This window comes from Chaetodon trifascialis, chromosome 20 (assembly GCF_039877785.1).
Source record: "Chaetodon trifascialis isolate fChaTrf1 chromosome 20, fChaTrf1.hap1, whole genome shotgun sequence".
NCBI classification, from domain to species: Eukaryota; Metazoa; Chordata; class Actinopteri; order Chaetodontiformes; family Chaetodontidae; genus Chaetodon; species Chaetodon trifascialis.
In genome coordinates, this window is record NC_092075.1 from 12,159,269 (window position 1) to 12,175,607 (window position 16,339).

The 16,339-nt window shown below is 41.4% G+C and overlaps 1 protein-coding gene across 4 annotated transcripts in view; it reads right to left on the minus strand.

The window, feature by feature from the left end:
• strbp (spermatid perinuclear RNA binding protein) overlaps positions 1-16,339 on the minus strand; it is a 77,224-nt gene that overhangs the window by 29,700 nt on the left and 31,185 nt on the right. For all 4 annotated transcript variants that reach the window (XM_070988372.1, XM_070988374.1, XM_070988373.1 and 1 more), the window contains one exon: positions 3,050-3,229. In XM_070988372.1, coding sequence (XP_070844473.1) covers positions 3,050-3,052 — 3 coding nt within the window. In that variant the 5' untranslated portion in view covers positions 3,053-3,229. The remainder of the gene's footprint in view (positions 1-3,049; positions 3,230-16,339) is intronic.

Genomic DNA, 16,339 nt, shown 5'->3' on the forward strand with positions numbered 1-16,339 from the left:
TGTGTTGAGGCAGTGTGCCTGAGGAGGTGTCTGTGTGTTCTTATTTTTAGTCATGTGCCTGAAGTGCATGCTGAGAGCACACACACTAAAGGAGCTGTGAAGAGAGAATGAGAAATGAGAGACAGAAGACAATGACAGAGAGAGGGAGAAAGCCTCTGAAAGTAAACAAACAAAGAGGAATCGACAGAAGGAGGTGCAGGGAGATGAAGACAAACTGGATTTTAATATTTTTAGCCAGCCGCTGAAACAAAGGTTTGTTTGTAATAAAGCTGACAACACAGGCCAAAACACCCTCATAGTAAAACTACACCAAACCCCCGAAAAACAAATCACCACCCAGAAATACCAGACAGAGCCATTTTAGAAGAGGTGTGACATCTCTTTAGTCCAACATGAAACCAAGCAAAGTTGAAGGGGTAAAGAAAATTCTAAAACTTCAAAAATCCATCACAAAAAGGCTTGGGGTGATGGGACAAGCAACACACACACACACACACACACACACACACACACACACACACACACACACACACACACACACACACACACAAAAATACAAAAACCTCAGCGCTGTCTCTGTAACATCCAGCAGCCTAGAGGAGATTGCATTAAAAATTCATTCTGTGATTTATCTGCACTCTGCTTGGCAGGCCGGCCCGCCACACTCTTCTTCTATCCAGTTTTATTGTGCCCTCTTCAAACTGCCACATGCATGCAGTCACACACACACACACACACACACACACACACACACACACACACACACACACACACACACACACACACACACACACACATATGATGGCTGGGTACACATACATCAAAATATACAGTAGAGACAAAATCACATTCATGGCAGCATGATCTAGCAGCAAAACAATAAACAGGCGGTCTGTGTCGAGCCCGACCTGTAAAGTGTCCAGATAAACCAAAGATAAAACACAGAAAAATATAATACGGGGCAATACACAGCACATGCCATCCCTGTCTGCAAAATTCACAGCCTATCTTGTTTCAGCGGGGACAACATTCATCTAAAGTCTGGTGTCATCAATCAAGCTTATAGTCCAGCCTCCTTAAACTACACTACCCAGCCTACTTTGCAATCAAGGAAGAGATCCTTTTTGTCTATGCCCTTTGCCCCCTTTAATGTGTTGCCATTGTTTAAAGGGTTTATGGCCCGCCTATAAAATATTATGACCGGACTGCTAAAAGCAGATGAGCTGACATTACAGTGTTTCTGGGCATGCTATAACAGTATTGAGTATGGCCATGTCTTGAGGACCTAAATACAAGAACACATTAAAATAAACATAAGATGATGTCATACAGAAGAAGAGGAAATGTTCCAATAAAATATGCTCACCTGATTTGAGAAAAGCTTTTAAAATCTTGTCGTTTTTATTTTCTTAAGGCAATTTGGTAGTGCCTTCTAATTGCACATCAAAGACATTATAAAGATGGGAGCATCTTACAGAAGTGGAGCTGAAACCACAAAATTGTCGAAACTTTGTATTTGGCAACTTCTGCAGTGTCTCCTCCAGAAACCGAGCAGTGAGCTAATGATGATACAGACACTGACCAATCTAAACAACATGCTGGATAGCTACAGCATAATCAACCCGAAATGTGTGTGTGTTTGTGTGTGTGCGCGTGCATGTCGGAACAAAAAAAAGGGGTGTGAAGAGGCAAACGAGCACAGTGGCATGCGTATTCATTAAAAACAGAAAGCAGCTCAGAGGAAGGTCGATAGAGAAGCTGTTTGGTGTATTGTGCAGTTTACGTGGTGACATCCTGGTCAAGGTCACCCACGGTATTTGCTGCATCACCATAACTCAAGACTAATCACAGTACTGTGTTTGCAAGCTGCCAAAACACACACACACACACACACACACACACACACTAGTCTCATTACGCTTGGTTATTTATGAGCTCAACCATGCGCCCTCTTCTGCAGCGTCCAACCTCAGCACCTTCAGCAACATCTTGTTTTCTCTCAATCATTCATTTTTCTCCTCCTCGCCCGCTTTCCTTTCCTCTCCTCCTCCCTCCATTCTTCCACCCTCCCCTTCAAACTGCTCCTCCGCTCTCTTCATTTTCATACTCATTTTTCCCCTTTCCTCCTCTTGTTCTGGTTTTTAATAATTCATCTCCTGCTCTGCTCCCCCCTCGGGAGAAAAGCTCCCACTGTCACTGGCCAAGACCATTAATCAATCCCTCGTCTCTCTCTCTCTCTACCTCTCTCAGCTCTTAACATCCCTTCTCTCCTCCATTTCTCCACTTTACACTTCTCTTTTTGCTTTCCACATCCTTTGCGCTTGTCATCTCTCATGTTCCTGTCTATCATTTATGTTTTTTATGGTCTTATCTGCCCCCACTTGTCATTCTTTGCCTCTGCTGCTCTCTTTGATCTTTTGAGCCGCCCTATCCTCCTAAACAACACTGGTGCTTTTTCCGTGTCTTCCTCCTCTCATAACAATCCTCCTGTGCTATTGCGTATAAAACAAATTGCACATGAATACCGGCAGGATGTATCACACTAATTCCATACATAATTTCATACATTATATCTATGAACCACCAGTGGTAATTAAACTGTTCATTTTTTCTTGCTTTCTGTTAATCACCACTCTTCTTTTTTCACAACCACCTCCCATGCTTGTCTTCTTCTGTTTCCTTTCATTTGCTTGTCTTCTTAACCTCCTTTGTCCCTTTCATTCTTCTGTCTTCTCCTTCTCCTCTTCCCCTGATGAAAACATATTGCCTGTATAGTTTCTCCCCATCCACTCCCCAAAAACACAAAGCTACACACTCCTGTCTGCACTCGCTCTTATCAGGTATCTCTTTTTGACACACACAATCTGTTGTCATGTCTAGAACTAGTTATCAGATTGAACTCTTACAACCTCCAGTCTGGAGAGTGTTTCCTTACTCTATGTATACACACACACACACACACACACACACACACACACACACACACACACACACACACACACACACACACACACACACACACTCAGCAACTAGAGATAGAGTGCATTACCATGCCTGCAGGAGGAGTGGTCACACGTTTCCTTCCTTCTGACACCCGCTTCAGGAATTGGCGGGCACGTGGTGTCAGTGCAGAAGCAAGGTTACCAGTCAGGATGTAGCTGTCACGCTGTTTCCGCTCCTCATGTGATCCTCTGTCGCTCTGGCCACCACTCTACGAGAGGATGTACTTCTAAGAGATGGAGAAACAGGGAGAGGAGAGAGGGGAGAAAAGGTTGATCAGTGCCTCAACAACTACAGGAGGAAGTGTCACGGGAAGAACTTTTACAGATATAAACAGAAAAAAAGGAAAAAAATATTAATTTCATAAATAACCAAATGAACAATATGACATACAACAAAGAGCAAAACAGATAAAAAGACAGCAGCATGATCATAGTTTAACCAGCAGACTCAACGTATATCTGGCTAACCCTGCACAACCCACTTCCACACATACCTTGATATTCCTCTGTAACACTCAATTATCTCTATGACACACAGACACAAATGCACGCACAGACACACTGTCTAAGTAGGGGTGCAGTCCCTGTCCGACCTTGAGTAAAAGATCTGACAAAATAGCTGATGGACCCATGTGGACATACATGCACACATACATACGCACACCCAAGCACACACACAGGCCTTCATTCATTTTTCATGAGCTGGCAGGGTTCTGAAGGAGGGGGTTGTAATACAAACATGTCCTTATGTTTTTTCTGAATCCTAACACAAACTCTTCCATTCAGACGCACACACATCAAAATGTATACATATAATTTGTCTAAAGGTGAATGGTACTACACTAATCCTCGGAAATCATGAATACATGGTGACATTTCCAACAACATTACAAAGGAATGAGTGGTGAAAATTGTTGAAATAATTATTATGGGATCTCTGCTTTACTCTACAAAACTGTGTTTTACTATAAAGCACTTCTGTTTGACCCCATGATGAACAGTGCAGATGACTACAGGAAACAAATTGAGTGAAAAGGGACTGACAAAGCTCAGAGCTGGACTTAACAGTACTTAGTGCATGGTGAGAGCTACCCCACTGTGCTACAGAGTGCTCATACCAATACAGTAATGGTTCTAACCTTATGTCCTCCTGGCTTTTCTTCCATTCAGTGAACAAAAATCAGAGGTGATAGTAATGTAACACTGAAAGAAAAGATGTAAAACTCAGAATAAACAGAATAAAACCTACTGTATGAAAAAATGCAAAACCAGTTAAGTAATTAACCTTTCTGGTTTTCCCTGCGTCTAATAATGAGTTCACGATTTTCTTCATGAGTGTATTAACTGTAACTGCAAGCTCATCTTAGGGCGAAAAGTAAACTATACATGCCGTGTTGCTATGAAAACACAGGACAGTTTTATCAGTGCGGAGCAGGTGGACAGATACACAACGTTCGTATTCACAACATGAAATGTCAACAGTATCACCACTGACAATACACAGACGCATCTAGTCACACTCAAACCAGAGCAATGACATTTATAGAGCTGCGTGTGTCTGTGTGTGTTCACACAAGAGTGCATAAGATGATTTCTCAAAGGTCTTTCAGATTCAGGGGCTGGCAGTTCAAGCAGGTGTGAGAGAAAATGAATTCATAGTGTGAATTTCATTGATGAAAAGTGACAAAATATTTCCATGACAGCAACAACAACTATTTAAATCGATTATACACAGAAGGCTACATCTCTTTTTATACACGCTACCTGATGAATAAACAGTGTCTCTATCTCATCGCTTTGAGACTACATACATCCAAGGTTCTCTTTGGGTGCTGTTGGGGACACAGAAGGTCTCTACTGGGATAGACCTGCTGGGGGATTGACTTGTGGTGATGCTGCAGCCTCTCAGAGAAAGCTCAGTTGGGATCCTGTGAGAACAAGACCAAGAGCAGGATAGAGAAGAGACAAAAAAAAAAGGAGAGAATTGAAAATGAGCATGTGCAGGAGCAAGCAGGACGAGAAGAGTGGGCAGAAGAGGCAAAGAGCAAAAACTATAAGGAGAATACAAGGAGGTGCAAGGGGACAGAGGGGAATTGGATAAACAGCAACCGCAGATATTGAGCTGCCCCCTCGGGCAAACAGACTCAACCAGAGGCTGCTCCTCATTTTCTCTCCAGCTCTCCCTCTCTAAGCCACTGGCAGCTGGCTTGCCACACTGACAATTACCTCCTCAGCACACCTGGCAGCGACAGTGTCTGTGTCTACGCTCTTGTGTTTTGCCAGTTACCTTACAGCCAACACTCCTTGCCGGGGGGAGGGGGTAAGTTCTCCTCCAACATGGCTTGCCACTTAGGATTGTATGCACATGATTATAGTGCATGCACACAAACACAGAGACCCAAACACCCTGCCAAGAAGCATAATAACAACGTGCCAGCCCCTATTCAATTCTCATTATCAGTGCAATTCGAACATAAACAACAACATTGTTCCCTCCCTCTGTTTCTCCCACATTACACTTTGCTTCTCATTTTTCTTTAATTAAAATCAAGTGTGCACGAGTGAAAAATAAACATGCGCATCACGGCTTAAAAATATAAGAAAACAGGATAGAATGCTTATCTTGTTAGAGTCATAGCTCAAATGAAGCCCTGGATATTCAGAACAACAATGTGGCCTACAGTATGCCCACCCTCCTCTGTTTCCCACTGGGACTGAGGGCTGCTAAGAGGACCACGTTCTCACATGGATGGCTGCATGTTGCCTGTACAAACTGTATCTGCTGGTTTGTTCGTAAATCCTCTTGTGGCTTTCTCATCCCTGGGCTCACACTGACCAATTATTACATTTCTCCCTGCATCCACCCTCCATCTCTTTCTGTACACCTCCCACCAGTGTCCATTCTCCATTTTTCTTCTTCTCTCTTATTAACACCATCCTGGTGGGTCATTAATGTGTGATTGTGTGTTTTTCTCCAGAGGAGGAGAGGAGAAACGGGGGAAAAAACAGGAAGAAGAAACCCTGCCTCATTAACACTGGTGTTTGCTCGTGGCTTTAGCATGTGCACAAACACATGCACAGATTTTCTCATGGCACACACACACATGCACAAGCATGTGCACAGACACCATCACCTCAATTTAGTTATTGAATATTTCTCCTGAAAGTTTATGCATAAGGGAAAACACACACACACACGCCCACACCTGTGCTGTCCTTACTGCGCCAAGAGTTGGTGATTATATCCTGTTTTCCCTACAGAGATGAAAGGAATCAGGCAGAGGATAAGAATTGGGGGATGGGAGCTGATTGAAAGATGAAGGAGAGATAGCAGAGCTGGGGAATTTGCTGAGATGGCTCTGAGCAGCAATTTACACCTTTCTCATCTGATAACCATCAAATAAGATGAGCAGTGGAAGAAGCAGAGTGAAGGGAGACAGAGGATTGACAAAAGCGAGAGAGAGTGTGCTAATTAGCGTTGGAGGAGCTTATTTTCACAATGCATTCCCTTTTAGAGCTTTGATTATCTGCTTAATGTTGTAATCAGATTATCAGTCTTTTGAATCATTCTGCTTTCGAACTGAAATGTTGTGGACTTATGTCCCAGTGCCAGCAGGATGCCGAAATTCAAAACACACCGTTGAAAGGGACCTCGCTTGATTTCTGTTTACATGCTGGAATAGCTGGGAAGGGAAATCTAACATTAAAACCCCAAACAAAAATGAGCTGGCACTTCATAGAAAATGTGAATCCTAAAACACCTTGATGTTTTACTGTCACAAATTTAGTATCTTTTCTTATGTTTGGGAGTTTCAGAGAACCCCAAAATGAGTGATCTGTTATAAAAAACCATCTGTAGTGTGATTATCACCGAGCCTTGGGTCCTGTCCCAGGAAAAAGCTTCTGGCCTCAGTTTTTGGATAGATATTATCTCAAACACAAAGTCCAAACAGAACACCAATCTGAGTATTTTACTTCCATCTAGCTTGTCATTTCTGCAAATGTATTTCTTTTATTGCAGTCTGTTATTCATTAATTTATTTTTTTTTTGGAAGGCTCTGATATCCACCTATAAATATGCATGCATGTTCAAGTAATGTACAGCACAACCTGCAACTCCTCTCTAGTTATTACAGCTACATATATGTTTTCAGGCCTTTTCAGGTCAAGGCAATGTTGTCTCACTGCTTGTTTTATCTACCAACAGTCCAAACCTCCAACTCATCCATTAATCAACTAATTGTGTCAGCCTTAAATGCACTTAATATGACTTATTTGACTCATAAAAACTCAAATCTAAAACTCAAGCTTTTATTAATGCACCATATTATTTGCTTTTGTATGAATCTATGTTTCTGGCAGATAAGTTTGTTTGATGAAGAGATGAAAGATCTCATGTAGTGTTGAAAAAAGCAGGTGCTGAGGGACCCTTCAAGATGTAATGGGCGTTAATAGGTATCATGTACTTGCCGCTCCGCACATTAGTTCCAGCTCTTGCCCTGCTGTCACATGTCATACTCTTCTTTTTCTAAACCAACAACTGCACAGACGCCGCTGTGCACTCCAGTGAAGCAGAGCTGCTATGAAGCTAATCTTTGAAAAGCAATGAGCAGGTGTAAATATGGCCGCTGGTTGTGGCAGCTGAGTCTCTGAGTTATTTTAAAGTATGACTGTTGATTTTTCTCTCACATAACTATTCCTAGGTAAGGTATTTTAGGTCTCATGAATGCTTTCCCCACTTATGCTATTTCTGACCCATGGTGTTTAAACATTCATTATACACCTGAAAGGCTGCTTGAGAGTGTGAGTAGCCTCTATGTTATAATAGTGCTGACTTATGTGTGGCTGGCTCCAGGGTTATTGGTGCCATAATGTTTGCATCTGAAAAAACATCTGCAAAAGTGTGTGGTAATGAGTTGGACAAACATGCACATGCGCACATGCACACACATAAATAATGGAACTCTTAGGACCAGGTGGCACACAATAAACAGAATGGATGCAGAATCACGCTCCTGTACCCCTCTAACCACCTCTGTTGCGAAGAAGCATGCATTGTGTAAACAGGTGCTAGCTGACTGAGATGTCTGTTTGCCCGGCTATTTCTCTTTTGGAATGAAGCAGCAGGACAGAGAGAGAAAGAGACAAGCTGTCAGAAACAAAGACAGTGGTACAGGAAGACAGAAGCATACTGAGGGAGAGATGGAAATACAGAGAAATTAAATTTTTGACTGCAGAGGAGATAACAGAAAAAGCTCCCACATGCTCAAAGCAGAGAAGAGTGAAGCCTCTGTTCTTCTTGAAAATGTAAAAATGCACATCTGAATTTTGATGAAAATGAAGATTCACCAAACTCATGAATTTTCTTTCCGTGCTCCATGTTCCAACATTTTTTATTCATGTGTCATCTCTCCTCCAACCTTGTAACATGTAATTCCCTCATTTATTTCCTTATTTCAGCTCTTTCTTTTTATTCTTTTTTGTGCTGCAAACAGAGCAGTGTTAATGCTTGTATATCCAATATAGCTCAATGTAATAAACTAGAATACAAACATGCTGTCTAAAATAGAAGCGGCAATAATTTGAGTGTAATCTGGCCTGGACAAAGGAGGTTTTTAAGGTATTCTTTTACTGCCAAAAGAGTAACTGTGTGCAAAAAATGTCTCATAGTTTTGCTGATAGTAGGTCTGACCTTTGACTTTGTGGGCTTTTCCTTCTTATAATGAACTGATTTCCTTTCTAGAAATAAACAGTGATTTCTTTCTCAGATAAGGACACACATTACTTCCTAGATAAGGTGGTTATCGGTTTTACATTCAAATACCTTTGTAGAATTAAGAAAGCATTTCCTTTGCAGATAAGGAAACATGAGAATAATAAGAAGAAACAGACAGTAACGGTAACTGGGGCATGAAAATGGCCAGAATATCAGGAGCTGGATTGGGTGTTCGGTCTCTACGAAAGTCTCAAGTTAGGACAGCCTGTGAGACAAACAGAGCAAGAGAGACATTTACAAGGGAAACCTCCTTGTAAGATACAGTCCTCTTTACGGTTTTAAGGGCAGAGGCAAAGGTTGGATACCCTGACCGTCCTCTTCTTGCACCATTTGGTGTCTAGGAGACCATTTATCCCAATCTGAAGAAGACGCGAGGGGAAGGTCTAATGGCACACAGTGGAGAGTGCAGCCAGCATGCCCTGCAGCTGACGGAAGAGCCTATATTTCACTGAGAGTTGAGAGACAAGTCCAGATAAGCCGCTTGCTGACTGGATTTAAGGTTGCCTTTGCTGTAGTTCACTGTGAGGCTCAGAGGAGAGTGTGCCTGGTCCCGACTTGCAAAAATAATCTTCCAGTCATCAAATTATGGGAGGAATGCTTGGCCAGTAGCAGCGACAGGGCCACTAACAAATATTATATCTCAACCTTCTAATATCTAAATATTAGATGCGCGAAACAAACCAATCCCTGTTGGCAAAGATGTGCAAAACATCTTTTACACTGAGTAGAATCTCTCATGCCTGAGTTCGCAAATACCTGGAGCTGCATTAGTGAGATCAGCCTTGATTGTTCTTAGGATATACTGCAGGGTGAAAAACAAGTCTTTTGTAACCTCAAATTGATGAGAGTTGAGGAACCAGTGCTCAGGTGATGATTTTACAGGCAATAGCAATTAACAAACAAGCAATGCCAACTCATCAGCAGATTGCAATGATGATTCTTTTGACAATACTTCTGCACAAGCACGCACAGAAAACATTCACAATAAAACGATAAAGACAAGAGAGTAGTAAAAAATATGAGAAATATGAGAGACGCAATATACTAGAGGCATGATCAGGAGGCAGTAACATGCTGTGGATATTGCCTGCATTATGTCTCATTAATGCAGGACTATGCAGCAGGCTCAACACATGCTGAAAGGATGTTAGAACAAAGGACACAGGGGAAATGGTGTCAGGTATCTATTGAATGTGGGTAACAGTGGGGAGGCATGTCGTTGTCTTTTCTTATGTCCTGTTTCTTCTTAGTAGCACCTCTCTCCAAGCAAAAGGGGTGTATGGACACAATTCTCCTAGAATTAATCAAGAATTTAAGCTCTATTATAGCTACTTTTGCTATCTGTCTCTGTCTCTCATTCTTCTTGCCTCCAATTTGTTCCTCCTGTACAGATTTGTGTTGTTTTTTTTTTTTTTTCTATTTTGTTTTCTCTCCTTTATAACATTGTTAATATTGAGCACTTGGCATGGAGGGAAATTAACAGGTGTAACAAACAAGTGGCAATTGCAACCTGAAAATACTGTCAGGAATTGGCTCATTAAAATATTACACAACAATTTAAAACCATGCCACTTGACTCCATTCCTCATTATAAGGAGCCCTGCTGGTTTTTAATTCCTGCATTGCCATACATTGTTAACATTATACTTGTATAATATTCAATATTCCCGTGTCCTTTTCTTTTTTTTTTGGATGCAATGGTGCTCTCTTACTTTTATTAACATCTCTCTCATCTCTCAAGTCTTTCAAAATCTCAACATTGCAGGCTGACATAACTCATTTTATTTTAATGACCATTATAATCTGCTGTACCACTAACCATTAAAATCAACGAGACAATGTTTTCTACATTACTGTTTTCTTTATGAACGACCTTCAAAAAGAAAAAAAAAAAGAAAGGTGGTTGGTATGACAATGACCAAACACTGCAGGTCCACTTTTGCTACAATAACAGGGTTCAGCGGTCCACAGGCAATTACCTTTAATTACGTCTTTGCTTCTTTTGAGAGCCTGCAATCAAGAAGTGCGTCAGTAATGCCCAAAACAAGGACAACAAGCAAACACACCATATATATTGCATGGTACACAGTCTGATGCAGCTGACAAATGCAAGCGCCTTGGAAACAAGCATTTTACCATGCTTTGACTTATTGATTAAAACTGGAATTTTCATCCATATTATCAGCAGGATGAGGTTAGGTCAAGTTTTGTTGAAGCCAGCCATTGATTTCTGTGACCACTGATGAGCTTGCATTAGTTACCAGTCTTTTGTTTTCTCTGTATTTGTTGACATAGGTTCTCCTTTGATCCTGCCATCAAATATAACTCTAAAACACAGGTTACAGAAGAAATGGCACTCTCTTACCCTGCATATGTTTTAACTACTGCACTATATTTCCGTCTTGACTAGGTCCAGGTGCAGGCCAGGGGAGGTCAGAGCACAGGGTATTGATGAGGTGGCAGAATGCAGAGAAAACGCTGATGTTGCTTCTGGGAGGGAAATAGATAACATTGACAGGGCAGCGTAACTCCCATCGGTCAATTATTAAAATGGAGAAAAGCTGTATGTGTGCGCATTTCCTGCTGACGGTGGGTCAGACTGGAGGGACTTGGGGTCACAAGCTAACAAGGATAGATGCATGTGCACGTCAATCTGTCTATCTGTCCATAGCTAGATAGCCAGCTATCCGTATGTTTGCATTATGTATTTGTGCATCCACTTTATCTTAAAATTAGTGAAGCATTAGTCATCTCAGGTACACCTGTCATCTCCAGGGGTACCTTACCTTTAACTGAAAACTGAACTGCAATAATGACACACACACACACACACACACACACACACACACACACACACACACACACACACACACACACACACACACACACACACACACACACAATTGAGTACTGTCCTGCATCAGTGTGGGGAATAAATAGACTATCACTATGTCAGAATTGAAGCATGCTGCAACTGTGTTTGTTTGTGTGTGTGTGTGTGTGTGTGTGCACCGGTAGGCTCCTGCTGTGCTGATTTCAGCAGGAACAGATGGTCCTGCCAGGGCTCTGCCGAGGCTCTACAGTCCATAGTCTGTGAGAAGACTTGTGAATGTATGTACAGTGTGAGTGTGTGTGTGTGTCTCCTGCTGATTTCCTCCTCTGTTTTTCCTCGATTAATCTTCTGCACATTTCCTGGTACCAAATCCATTTTACATACAACCATACATACACACAGACACACAGACACTGATTGTTGCAGTGTAAGTGATATCCTAGTGGTCTTTGGCCTACTTGTCTGTTCCATTGACACTTAGCAGCTTAATCCTGCTTGAAAGGCTCTTCACTGCTAAGCTCATGTTTGCCAACACACAGGCTTGTCACACCCCCACCCTTTTGTGTATTTGTGTGCCTGTCCGAATGGGTTTGTGCATATGTAATTGTTTACAAACACACATTCACAAAAATGGCATCTAAGGTAAAGAAGAGTGTGGGTTTTTGCTGTGTCCTCCTGACTATTATTTGAGAATGAATACAAAACAAAAAATAAATTAAAAACAGGAAGTGTTCCAGACACACAGCAAATTATCAACTCATTGAACTGTCATCTCATTCAATAGATCAGTATGGAGAATAAAAAGTAGAGGAGTCCAGTTAATCATTGGTTGACTTGAAACCGTCCCAATGCTGACACATATACTGTATGTTACAAGTTGTGAGAGCATGAGGACAGTTAGGGTTGTCCAGATGTGGACTAATTCCCTAATGGGCTTCTACTCCACAAAACACAGTGGCAGACAAGCTGGGAAATACACACACGCACGCAAACATTGTAGTACTGTTTGGTATCCCAGTGGTGTGGCCTTTCTCTATTCATCTCTCTCTCTCTGTCCATTTTCATTAATAAAAACAGCAGTATGATGGATGGGGGGTGGCAGATGAGCAGATTAGCGAGATGTATTACGAAAGCTAAATCACACTGAAGGATCAGGTATTTTTAAGAAATTAATTCCACAGGATGGACTTTGGATGTTATAATCTTATGTTTTTGGGGCATTAATAAACACAGACCAACTTCAGTAACTTGGGAGAGTTTGTCCTGTCAGTCTGTCTCTTTCTGTTTGTCAGTGTTTTTCTAATGTTCACTCTTCTTAGCTGTTGCCTCGCCTGTCTGCCTCTCTGCTCAAACGGCAGAAAATCTCTTGAATGCAGATTGCTGCCTTCTTCAGCTGAAATGACTGAATATATGGACTTTGCCAGCTATTGATTTCAGGCAAATTCAGCAGGAAAGTTATTTTTCTGCATGTAGTTCATGAGTAATAGAATGACATTAATATGAGTTCCCAAATAAACAGATACTGATTGTGCCATTTGACTCCCAGACAGACAAAGTAAACATTTTTGTGTACTCATTCTGCCTGATAGCGCTATTCTTAAAATGTGTGCTACATTAAGCAGCTTCATTTTCCTTCCCAACCCCCTTACTTCTTCATTTGCACTGCTTTAGCAGGAGCTGATCAGTGACTCCATTCATTCCTGGTCAATTTGGGCAGTGTGCTCGATATGGCTGTTTCATTACACACTTCCTTCCTGTCAGTCTGTCCGACTCAGGGGAGAAGACGGTAGGACTGAAAGGGAGAAAGGAAGGAACAGGAGGAGAGAGAGAGAGAGAGAGAGAGAGAGAAGAGGAAGGGGTGGGATTTATGGGGGTGTACACAGAGGGAAAAAGTATAAGCAAGGTTAGAAACAAGGGAATAAGAGAGGGAAAGGGTAGAAAGGAAAGGTTTACAGTGTGTGGTGAAGAGCAGGAGATAAGTGCAATATGATGTGTGGGGGGGTGGAGGATGGGAGATGAGGAAGAGAGAAATCAGGATGACATAAAAGAGTGAGACATAGTGAAAGGGGCAGAATGACAGGATGTGACTGACTTAGAGATGAATAATGGAGCCATAAGGTAGGACGTGCAATGCAAAAGAAAGGGAATGAGGGAGGAAAAATCTGGTGAATAGTGAAGAACAAGAAGTGCAAGGGACTAATAGCAGAAGAAAGTGGGAGACTGAGAGGGACAAAAGTGGATGAAGAAAGAAAGGTGGGGACAGGAAGGAAGGAAGGGGAGGAAGTGGGGTGAAAGAACAAGGGAGAGGGTGTGAACAGAAAAAGAGGGTCAGAATAGAAATAAGGAATGAAGAGAAGAAAAGGGACACAAGATGATGTTGAGAATCCATAAAAGGATTCATTTCAACCATCTTAATAACAAAATGCTTTATATTAATGCTAAAACAAACTTTATCTCACCACAGGAACTGGACTTCTCATTAATAATTGCCAATTCATTATCATGACATCACAAAATTGTATTTCTAGCACATTTAAAATTTGAGTTTGTCTTTCAGACTGTGTCTTGGCCACCTCCATTCAAACCAGACACTAAGATGAATACATTACAGGCTGCTTCCAATAATTGTAAACCTTAAAGACTTATTATGCCTCTGTGCCAGCAACAGCCACGGCCAGAGGCATTTTGTTTTCAGGTTGTCCATCTGTGAGGGTGAACGAGATATCTCAGGAGCCTTAAAGGAAATCTACAGGTTGGCACAGATGTTCACTTGGACTCAAGGATGAACTGATTAGATATTGCTGGTTAAAGGTCAAAGGTCACACAATAGCCATAGCTCAAGATTTCATATGCTAATTATGAAAAAAATTCAAACAAATGTCTCACAGGTGAAAATGATGAATTGATACATATGTATATATATCTCAATTGCATCTTTTTAACTAAGCTTATCAAACAAGACAAAAAATATTTTTATATGGTTGCGAGCTGCAAGTCAATAAGGAGCAGGTTATAAAAACAAAGTAATTACTGATGTCAGAGGAAGCTTTCACGACCCTATACTGTAGTAACACACAAGGCCGCATACACATAGTGTGATGACACCCTTGTGAAGCTGACGTCTGACAGCTCACTCTATTTATCAGCACAACAGCCTCTTTTTCAAGCTCTTACTTAAAATCATTCTGCCTCCTCTCTTCATCTTCCTCCTTTTTCAGTAGTCTTTTCTCCATCAGCCTTTTTTTGTGTGTGTTCAATCTGCAAAGGTCCAAGTCATGGTCACTGCCAAGCAAGAAAGCAAGAAAAAGAAAAAGGCAGAAAACAGAGAAAAAGAAGGATCCTCGTCTCTGCCACCAGGTTTGGTGTTTCTCAGCACTGTGGTCACATATTTTACATCAGTGCTTAACTGAGCTAAAACCAAAACAACATTGTGACTCACAATGTGACACATGACATTCTGGCATGCTAGTGTGCATATACGTATGTGTGTGTGTGTGTGTGTGTGTGTGTGTGTGTGTGTGTGTGTGTGTGTGTGTGTGTGTGTGTGTGTGTGTGTGTGTGTGTGTGTGTGTGTGTGTGTGTGTGAGAAAAGCATTATATTGCTACATGGCTTGAGACAAAGGAGGGAAAGAGTGAGACAGAGATGCAGCCTCAACTTTTTCCCTTGGGATTGGTCGCCATGGCTACTGAAGCATTTTCATCTGAATGTGGGACAAACATAAGGAAGAGTGAGAGAGATACACACAGAGACAGAGAGAGACAGGGATAACATGGTGGCACTGAGACACTGCCATGATATGTGTCAATGTAAATATATAGATATAGATGCAATGTTGATAGCATAAAACAGTAATGAAAGTAAAAAAAAAAAGACTAAATTAATACAAATTATTGTAGATTATCCCATATCGGTATATTAATATATTAGATAATTACATCCTGATCTTTCATCTATGGTAAACAGTCAGGATGCAATAACAAAAACACATCCGCCACATGCAGCACTGCAGCTAGGTAACCACAAGATACCTGATCTCCGACAGAATGCACGTAAGGCCACAGGAAAAAGCAGTGACCCAATATGCACTCTATGAACTCTAATGGAAAACAGAGCCCAACGAGAACAAACAGCATCAAGAGACTATAACATCTCATCTTACCACCAGACAATCAGACTCCATCTATATTTCAAAAGCTACGGAAAACTGTGACAATGGGCTGTCATGATCCAAGATTAGTGGAGGGCACCTTTAATGAGGAGGAGGGCAGAGAGGGATCCTGTTTCTGTGCTGGCAGGCTCACTAGAGTATCACCTGTGGGCAATTTGTCCGAATTCGGTGACAAACCTTGAGGAAGAGTAATTGAATGTATGTATTAAATCCAGCTCTCTTAAATGTGTCAGAATTTGAGTGAATTTAACCGAAACCCTGAATTAGTGGTTGTCTTTTCAATGGACATAGCCTCAAATTTTATGTTACACATCATGTTATTGTGGGGTCTGACTGACAAGCAACCACCAACATTAATAAGGAAAAAATATCTATCACCTAATTAATAACATAACTCTGTTTCACGCCCTTCTGAACGACTGATTGGGGAACACTCTATTGTGCTGTGACTTATATTGTGACAGATTTTTTTGCTTGCATCAGGAGTTTGTTGATGATTTACTATATGCTTCTCAAAACAGTAAGTGGGCAGAAATTGGGCTCGACACAGGAAATGACT